The following is a 10,392-nucleotide window of genomic DNA, read 5'->3' on the forward strand; positions in this document are numbered from 1 at the left end:
ACAGGGTTTTATGCTTGTTTGGAATTTAATCTTGCTCGAACAGTTTGTTGTTTTAGAATATGTCTCCACAAAACTATTCTGATGTTGTTATTTTCACATCTCTAATGCTTTCCTCTAAAAGCATACACAGCTGTCAAAAACTTTCTTTCTGTTGCCCAATAAAACAAATTGTTAATGTAGCTGTCTCTATTGCACTTGTAATAATGTCACAGTAATGCTATCTTTGCTTTAGATCACTCCCTCTTTTGGAGAACTTGGATTGTTTGGTGTATTTGGGTGTAGTACAGTGCTTCGTAACACTTTGTTAAAAACATAGTTAACCCCAGCTCCTGGGAATGTCTGTCTGGTGGCCCTGACTATTTCTAGTTGTCATAGATTCAGTGTTTTTGATAAGTTCATAGCTTTCAGAATTTCATCCCTGCCTTCGATGGGATTGCGCATTCATCAGTGGTGCTCTTCCCTTTCTGTATTGAGAATTTTCATTACGCACACCACTTGTAGCCCCCGGAAAAATAAATTAACCATCAGAACAGATTAAAGCTTAGAAGAAAGTCAAACAAACACACATTCCTGTAAAAAAAACAAAGACGAAGGAATTCATAATCGCAGAGTCATGATGCAGAAAAAAATAAAATGGTATCTATAGCAAAGAGATGCTGACATGGATGTTATTGGTAGCTGAAGTGAATATTCTCTACCATTAGCAGAACACCAAAGTCATTAGAGAGAGTATTGGATTATAAGAATGTAATCTTTTTTCTTGATAACTTTGTTTGTTTATGTATCACGTGTTACTCTACTTATGTTTTAGCACAGAGTGTAAGTCTGGTATTGGTTTATCATTTGTTTTATCAAAATGTCTTTCAGATTTAAGTAGGTAAAACCTTGAGGTGTGCACAGTGCAGGTCTCGTGAGATTATGTCATTTGCTTATATCCAGGAATCTCAATGCAGTCTGTATTTTACAGTTCTCACTGTTATATTTTCTGCTAGTATGACAGTCCTCACAAACATGTTCAGAGTGAGTGTGGCATTTTGCTTTAAATAAATTGTCGTGATTTCTTTCTATATTAATTTTGTTTCTCTGCTTTAGGATACTCAGGCTGACCTTTATCAGCAATGGTTATACTGTTTCCAGCCTGTAGGACTGGTATGATATGACTGACAGAGGAATTAGATTTTTGAACCTGGTTAGACAAGAGTGCCACACAAAAGACGCAGATCTGAGATGTGATTTTGGGGATGCTTATTTTTTCACATTCTGTATCTGTACTTAAATAGACTCCATGACATCATCCTTGGTGAGCCCTCCTGCTCACCTTACAGCCTCCACATCACAAGACTAAATGCTAAATGGTTGCCAATAATATCCTAGATTTCCAGACCCTCTGTATAAAATGTGCCACCTTTTATGCATTTCTGTGAATCCTATTAGGTATTTTCTTAAGTAATTGGATAATATGTTACACTATTTACAAGATGCATCATGAGTAAAAAGGCTTGGCATTTCTACATTATTGTAGGCTATTTGTTCTCAAATGTAGTTACTAGGAAACATGAAAGGTTACAAATGAGAGGAGAACACTTGGTCCATCTATCTTGTCCTTTTATTGGCAGCAAGTTGATCTAAAGATCTTCTTGAACGATGCTAGGGTATCAGCTTTAACAGCATTATACAAAACACTATGTAAAGGATTGTACCCTATTTTAATAAGCTTCTCAAGCTTCTCTCTCCCTGTCTGTGTGTCTGTGTCTCATGGAGAGCAAGCTGGGGTATGTGAAAAGTTGAATTCCTAATACAAGAAATTGTATAGGGCTAATAAAGTGATGTTATGTTATGTTAAAACGATCAATCAAAGCCACCAGCTTTGACATTGCAGCATGTACTACTGTCTAGAAACCACACCTACATTGGATTCCTCACGAGACAATCTGGTCTGAGAAACCAGAAGACAATATAAATTTAAAGACAATGTGAAGGGACCTACTGTATTTCCATATGTTTTGGACAGGATGCGTTAAAGCATGGTAAATGAAGGGTTCCAAGAAACTGATTATCAGTCATTCTTTCAATATCATGGCCTTACATTTTATGATAGCCAATCTCCTTGCTGACTTCAACCATCTATTTGAATGGGAAGACCCCATTTTGTTGAACGTCAGAAATTGTTGTGTGGATCCGTTCCTTTCAAATGGTGGTCTTTACTGTACATCCATCATCCATCATCTTTAAAAAAGCAAACATGCAGTAAATAAATTGGATTCCAGGAATTCAATCAAATGCAGAAACATTGACCCTCGTGTGTGTCTCCATGTACTGTAGGCTTTGTCCTAGATTGGCTGAAACCTAGTGACTGCATTTCAAGGAAATATCTTTACTATCAATAAAAAGAAAATCACCCAGTAGACATTTAAAAAAAGGGGGAAAAATCTATATTTTATGGCCTCATCGTGAGGCTAAAATGCAGGCTCACTATGAAATCTTTTGAAGCAGCTGGATAAATGAGAAGTAAACGTTTTTAACAGCGAGAGCATATCCGTTAATCAATGATGGAGTGCCAAACTGCATCTAATGTCTCACAACCCAATAAGCATGACACACCCCTGTCTCTACCATTAATAAGCAGTCTTATTTTTAACACATACAGTATGACAAACAGAGGGTGGCACAGTTAGAATTGCTGTCTTTCAGTGCTGAGGCCTTGGGTTCAATTCTGGACATGGGGTGCTATTTCCATGGAGTTTATAAATTCTCTATGTATTCATGTGGCTTCCCTCCCACTTTCCAAAGACATGCTGGTAGCATGTCTTAATTGGCTTTTGGAAAGATTGGCCCTGGTGTGAGTGTGTGTCTGTGTGTGCCCTTTGATGGACTGGCACCCTGAATACGTTATGAAATGTTGAATTTTCTTAAAACTGAAACATCCCATTCATGTTATTCATAACATGGTCACCAATGTCAAACACAGTCTTAACCTGGTTTTCCCAAAGCTCGGGCATCTATTTAAGGAACTTAAGCATTTTAGATCGTACAGTTGCTACATCTATTTTTTTATCCACATTTCTGAGATTTGTGTGGTATCCACTGTGCTTTGTGAACAGAGCCTTTCAATTGGAAGGCAGAAAATGAAAGGTAGAATTGTGATTCCTTGATTTATTGATTATCAGAAGTTTTCTCTTTAAATCAATAAATACATTGCAGCTGATGGCAGTAGTCAAGAGAATCATGGCCCTTAGGCCAAGAGGTGATTATGTTAGCAGTGTGAACATTGTGGGAGACTTGAGTGTTTAAATGCTTGATTTTAATTGATAGTGGACATACTCTGCAGATTATCCTTCTCTGTCTAATTTGATTTATTGTACTGTTTTTACTTTAACACTCATTAGATAGTTTCTTTTCATTTGCCAAGAGGTGAGTTTTATGAAAATCTGTCTTGTGCATGCTGAGAAAACCCGTGTATTTACTGACATGCTACTTTTGAGATTTTCACTAGCATTAAAACCCACTCTGTGTTTCCTGCCATGCATGATGTTCATTTTTCTAGCAATTAAGAGTTTTTGTTTCTATTATTCCAGCTCTGAAATTAATTAATGAAGGCTTCACCAAACCTCCAAATAATACATTTCCTATCCAGTTTTCATTGGGTAGTCACCAACAGCAGCTGGCAAACAAACCCAGATTTTTAACTCAAGTGATTGTCAGCAGGGCCAAAGTTGTGACTAGTTTTTGAGCTCCTCTTTTTAAAGAACATCAACACTTGTCTTGAATCTCTGGATTCCAGAAGAAATGTATAGCATTATTGTGCTTAGCACTTCTTTTTAGAGATTTTTTGTTTCTCAAAGTCTTTAAACACAGTCCACCCACACAGACAGACAGAGTCCCTTATGGCGGTGAATCTCATGGATTAATTGATTGATTTTCACAAGGCCCAGAAGGTTTGTGACCAGTTTCTCTAGGGTGCCCCTGCTGTTAGGCCTGTCAAGAAGTCAAGCAGGCAGCACCAAGCTGCAGCCAGGAAGGGTTAATGTACATGCAGTGGTGCTGCAAACATTAAAACATTATCAAGTAATTAGCTACACTGATATGGCGACAGTGAAGGCTCAGGAACAGTTGCTGTAAGTTTTGGGAAGAGATAAGAAAAAGCACTTCTACAATACCATTTTAGCAAATGACTTGCGGTAGTAATAACAAATCTTTTCCATCAACTGCTTCATAAGCATGTTACTAGGTTTAACAGGTACTGAGACAGCACACAGGAAGAATACTAAGTGGAGTATGCGAGGGATCACACATACATATTTTTGCCTGGGCCACAGAGAAAATAAATTCTGTAGGTTTTGAATCCTACAAAACCTGCTTTCTCACAGATTGCCTGTAACGCAGACAAAGCTCTTTGTTCAAGATGTCCTGTCCCTCATTTGTGTTTGGAAACTGATTAATAAAGGGACTACAGACTGCAGACATCTTAATTAAGACAAACAAGGAGCAGCACAAAGTCTTTTGAGTTTGTTCTCTAAACTGAAATTGGTCTTTCCATGTTAATGAAATGAAGCCTCTTTAATTCACATTTATTATTTTCCTAGATGCTGTTTTCTGTCTTTCTCACTATGCCGCCTTTTTCTTAGGTCCTGCTTTGTGGGAAGAATAATGTATATAAAGCACTTGACATATAACCAATAAAGAAATACCTTCATTGCATGAGCAAAGAATTGGATGATTGGAATCCTTTGCCATCCTTTGAGTTTACATTTACATCAGCTGGAACAAATGTCACACTGCAGCAAAAAGCATTTTGTTTACTCATAGTAATAAAGAAGTCTAAATATCATATATAGTAATTCCGTTTATAATTCCCTTAGGCCCTATGTCACCATTTGCCAATGTTTTGTGACCCTATAGGGTTAGTAACACTGTCATCATATTTTGGAATGGGACATATAAATCTGGATTCTTTTATTTCCTGGCCTTTTCTCATTACATTATCTAACCATTTGTCACAAACCGCACACGAGCACTTAGATGTCACCGCATTGACCAATGACCCACAAGCACCTCTTACCGTAGACTTTCACGCACTAATCAATCAATTATCATTCCACACGATCTTCCCTATTTAAACCTTCTCACTCCACTCAGTCTCCGCTCAATATTGAGGTTCCCTCTCACGAGCTCAACCTTCATCCAACCTTTTTGGAAAGACACTTTCATCTGATCGACTTTTTGGCTCTCGAAACTCTTGCACTTTACCCTGACTACGGCTTCGCTTAACGTTTTTGGACTTGGATACTTTTGGTACTAAACAGAACATTTCCAGAAAAGACCTACAACCGCCTTGCATAGGGTCCAAACCAGCTGCTTCGCTACAATTCCTGACATCATTACCTGATTAGACAACCTGTACTCAAAATACAGACTTCTTAAAGTACTTATAGACTAGGTTTTAACCACTGGAAATAACTAAAATACATGCCTTTAGCATTTGTGATGGTTCTGCAATTTACTTTTTTGTCTAATAATTATATTGATAATTATGTGCCTTTAATTGCACTGTTACTTTACTTTATCATTTTCATTGAAAATATACTGTAATAAAACATAGAAAGAGTAAAAGACATAAAGAAAATATAAGTTTTTTTCATTTTTTAAATGAGTCAGAGACACTGTAGGATTCAAGGATTGTGAAAGTGGTATGATTAAAAAAGCAACACACACCTGGAGTTTATTAGTAATTTTAATGTATTTAAAGTTTATACCTACATATGCATTCACAGGAGAACATTTGCACTGTATTTAGAAGTTATAATAATAATCCAATTACCTTAAATCAACAGCTGTACTTGTTTCTATAACAAGTTATCACTTTTTAGATTTAGGATCTGTAACATCATCTGACTTAAACCGCTGTGCAGAAGTTATCTGCTCTATTTACTTTTAATACAAAAGGTCCTTCACATTTTAAAACTAGACATTATAGGAATCAGTTCAAGTAAGGGATCAGTTTGAGAAACACATACAGCAAAGAGGCAAATCACCACTAAGTCATTAATGCATTAAGTTGACTAATGTGTTTTCATGTTTTTTTTTAATTTATTGGGCACTTAAATTAAAAATATTTTTTCTTAAACTCTGTCCTGAAAGACACATCTGTTGAAGACATTAATAAAGAGGTAAGAACCTATAATTTTGAGGTGTTTTCATGTCATCTAGTGAGAATTGAAAAAGTGAGCTCTAAGCATTCACATTTGAACAACTGAAATGAAATAGGACAGCAAGTAAGAACATAGGTAATGAAAATTAATTAGGAAATATTTACAAGTCTATTTTACTTTTAAAGCTTACCAGAAAAAAAGCAATGGACTAGTAGAACCATAATTAAAAAGAAATTAAATATATGTGTCCAATAATTAAAAGGTACAAAAATGTATCTTGATTTTTTTATGAGAATTTGTATTCTTTCTATGTTGCAAGAAAAGTTCTCTCTATAAGGGTAAAATCTGTCTGCTTTTTACAGCTGATAAATCTGAGACATTGACTCCAAATAAGAAATATCTTAAACTGATAATGACGGTATAACTCTGGAAAGAGGTCATTTAAACTCACAAATGCATTTTTAGTTTAATGACCCAAGCACATTACAGTAGACTCTGAACACAAGCTTTAATGACTTGGTCTATTAGTTTGCTGAAATAAAAATGATTCATATTTCCATCAGTCCAAAACCTGAACTAATTTCTAGTGCGGAGTAAATCTAACAGACATACTTCTTACACCATATTTTGATTTAAAAAAAAACACAGCCTCATAAACATTGCATTTGGTTAGTCATTTCTGTTAGTTTCATAACATGTGAAATAACAAGTAATCAAATTGGCCTAGCTGCTTACAGACAAAAAATGTAACATTGAAAAATAAGTAGAGAATAAAATAAAACAGATTATTTGATTATGAAAAGCTATAAAAATTTGGGGAATATTACCAGGAATTTCAAAGACAGACACAGTCCCATTGGCATTACTGTAGATTTTGCAGTTGTAATCCTGTCATTTGTTCTACAAGAGCAGTTTTTCTCCTTTCTCCATGGGAGTAGCGCAGAGCAGTGGTTAGTCTTCTGGTGACCTAAACATAGGATTGTGGGTCTGCATTCCCACTACAGACACTACTATTTTATCTTTGAGCAAGGTGATTAACCCAGTTTCTCCAGTCCACCAGCATTGTTAGGGTTAAATTGGCACCTGGCTAGCTTCATTTCCAGGCTTGTAGTGATGCATGCCTCATCCACATAGTTCTTCATACTGTAAGTCAGATCAAGCACTGAACCGAGGAGCCAGTAGAATTGAGTATAGACTTTATTGTTTTCTTAGGGAGCACCCTAATAGTGATATCTTTAACCCTGAGTTCCATGTCCTGCTCTCCCATTGCATGTGCACAGGCAACCTGAATGTTGCTAGAGAAGGTGATTTCAGGAATATATGCAATATGTGCCTGAAAAGCATGTAATTTGCTAAAGAAGTGACCATGTAAATGTATGTATGGATGTATGGCAAACAAGGCAGAATTAAAGAAAACATCTTCTAGAACCAGAGAATATGCAGAGAGAGCAAGTACCATATCTTGACTTTTCTTTGTCTTATTTATCCCGAGAGTGCTACAGTTTTGTGAACATCTTTCTTATTGTATCCATTTCATATGCTGCCATCACTCATATTCCCTTGTTGCTCAGTTGCTGGCTTCTGAAAGACAGATGGGGAGCAGGAAAGCTGGCATGCCAAGTAATTTGCAGTGTTGGTGAAGTAATGACGCCCTTAACGAGGCATTTCTGTAAATGTTCTTTTTTGTGTTAATACTGAAACTTGTTTTGCTTATTTTTTTCTTTCTGTGTTTCAGATACATAAATTGATGTGAATTAATAATACAAATGCAGCTAATGTGACACTTTGCAGTATGAGACTAAATACAGCATAATAATACTAAAACATAAAAATAAAATTTAATGTCTGTTGATTACAGCATATCATTATTCACATGGATTGTTAGTTACAAAGCCCTTTCAAACGAAGTCTGGGAAAAGGAGTTTCAAAATGTAAAACAAATAGTTTTAGCATTAATACAGACGTACAAAAAGGCAAAACTTTGGAAGTGAGTCAAAGGGGATTACTAAAAAGATTATAGGAAATATAATCCAAACCAAAGCTGGTGTCTGTGCATTCTCAAAAGAGCCCAATGTTGCAGGAGCAATTATCTACACCATACTGATCATCTCCATTCCACTCAAGTCATGCAAGTCATAGCCATCGGCATTGGTGTCAAAATGGAGACTTTGGGATCTTTTCTTGGGACACAGAAGTGTGTGAAAGTGTTTCCTGAATTTTTCAGAGAGACAGGCATACAGTATAGGGTTAGCACAGCTCCAGGAGTAAGACAGAAGCACAACAAATTCAAAACCCTTTGCAAAGGCTGGTGTTAAATCTTCTGGATGCCGGAGGAAATAGAAATTGAAAACATAGAAAGGCAACCAGCATATAGCAAAGACCAACACCACAGCAACAACCATCTTGGTTAGTTTTTTTTCTAGGCGCTGGGTCTCCCTATTCTGAAATCTACTGATGCCAGACTTTAAATTGACCAGCATTGAAGCATAACATGCTGTCATGACAATAAAAGGTAAAGCAAAGCCAAGAGTAAATGTGTAGATAATGAAGGTTAACCACCACATGTCAAACGACCCCGGGGGATTTAAAGAACACGTACTGCCTATCACTGTGAAATGGACCGCCATGGGTAGAACAGGCAACAGGGAGAAAAACCACAGAAAGACACTGATCATCTTGGCTCTCCTTGGGGTACACCATTTGGAGAACCTGATGGGATTGACCACTGCCATGTAGCGGTCAATACTCATGAAGGTCAAGCAGAATACACTGGTGAACTGGTTGATGCCATCGAGAATCATAACTAGCTTGCATGCCAAGTCGCCAAACACCCAGCGTTGATGGAAATTCTGCAGTGCTATAAAGGGCATCCCCACCATAAACAAGCCATCTGCCAAAGCCAGATTGAAGATGTAAACTGTGGTGGCTGATTCCATCTTGTCCAATTTCAATATGGTAATGATCACCAGGGAGTTCCCAGCAAGTCCCACGACGCAAACACCCAGGTAGAGGACAGCCATCAGTGCGTCAAACAGGCAGGTCTGAGGGCCGCTGTCACCGTGGAGGGGATCGCTCGAAGAGTCAAAATGAAACGGGCTATTCTGATCAGTCACTGATGTGTACAAGGATTCCATTTTGATTTTAATCCAGGCTTTTTATTTTTAAAATAAATGTGGTGAAAATGTGTGTCACAAAATGAAAACAGAAGCAGGAGTGGTCCTGTGCTTCTTATAGTACCTTATGTCACTGGTATTCCATGGTTTGGAATCACAATGTTCAAACAAAAAATATAAAAAGCACTTCATAACAACCTGTTAGGTCACTCTCCTATCCAAAACACTATAGCTGCTTCCAAGTCAAGCGCACATATACCAGCAAAAATGCAATGTTTACATTAATAGAAATAGGTTTAAAAAAGAAAAAAGTACTCCATTGATGAACAACTTTGTTTCTCCAACAGGATTTTTCCTTGTAATCTGAGAGGTCTTTATTCTCCAGAAAATGTAAGGTCAAAAATTCCCCCCAAAAGGAGTCTTTTATAGTCCTGATATAATTGATCTTTCACTTATCATTTTAATTTGACAGAAATTCAAAACATCCAGTCTTCTTCTCAGTCCCTTGTCAGTGCTACTGGCTGCAATGATTCCACAGCTCCCAGCTCACGCTGCTTCGAAAGTGCAGATGGTTCTGGCTGTTCCAAAACTTTTGTTTCTGTAATCAAACATTCTCGTCGAAGTGGTTTTCCAGCTTTTTTTTCTACTTATAGTCCTGCTGTGAGTAAAAAGCAAAGCTGTGCAGCAGAGGAGCAGCTGCAGAGTACTCTATTGCCGTCCTTTGACAAACATAGCTCTTCAAAGGATGGTCCTTTACCTCTGGCTTTGAATTTATTCAAAAGTAATCTGTAAATAATGGCATAACTGCTCAGTTCTGTGAATTTCTAAAGCAAAAACAGACCAATACAAAGAAGCCCTCAGCCCCTATTGCCTCGGTCGGGCATCATTGACGTAAGTATACAGACGAAACACACTGGTACACTGTAAACATTACAACATACCTTTGTTATCATAAAATTAAACTGTCTGAACTAAAAAGATGACCAATTAAAGTCCCTATATAAAAAATACGGAAAAATTTATAGGACTTTTAAATAGTCCAACATTCCTACAGAAATAGTCATTCTTCCCTGTGGAACACACTTTTATGACTCCCTGTAAATTCCACGATGTGCTTTGTGTGGTCTAGC

At 37.1% G+C, this 10,392-nt stretch overlaps 1 protein-coding gene across 1 annotated transcript; it reads right to left on the bottom strand.

Annotated features, from left to right (window-relative positions):
- Window positions 1-5,713: 5,713 nt before the first annotated feature.
- LOC148652689 (somatostatin receptor type 2) lies at window positions 5,714-10,072 on the bottom strand. Its single transcript, XM_088599739.1, has one exon. It carries the CDS (start codon window positions 9,281-9,283, stop codon window positions 8,240-8,242), a length of 1,044 nt encoding a protein of 347 aa, XP_088455865.1. The 5' UTR covers window positions 9,284-10,072; the 3' UTR covers window positions 5,714-8,239.
- Window positions 10,073-10,392: the final 320 nt, after the last annotated feature.

This window comes from Lepisosteus platostomus, chromosome 11 (assembly GCF_059453375.1).
Source record: "Lepisosteus platostomus isolate fLepPlt1 chromosome 11, fLepPlt1.hap1, whole genome shotgun sequence".
In the NCBI taxonomy this organism is placed as follows: domain Eukaryota; kingdom Metazoa; phylum Chordata; class Actinopteri; order Semionotiformes; family Lepisosteidae; genus Lepisosteus; species Lepisosteus platostomus.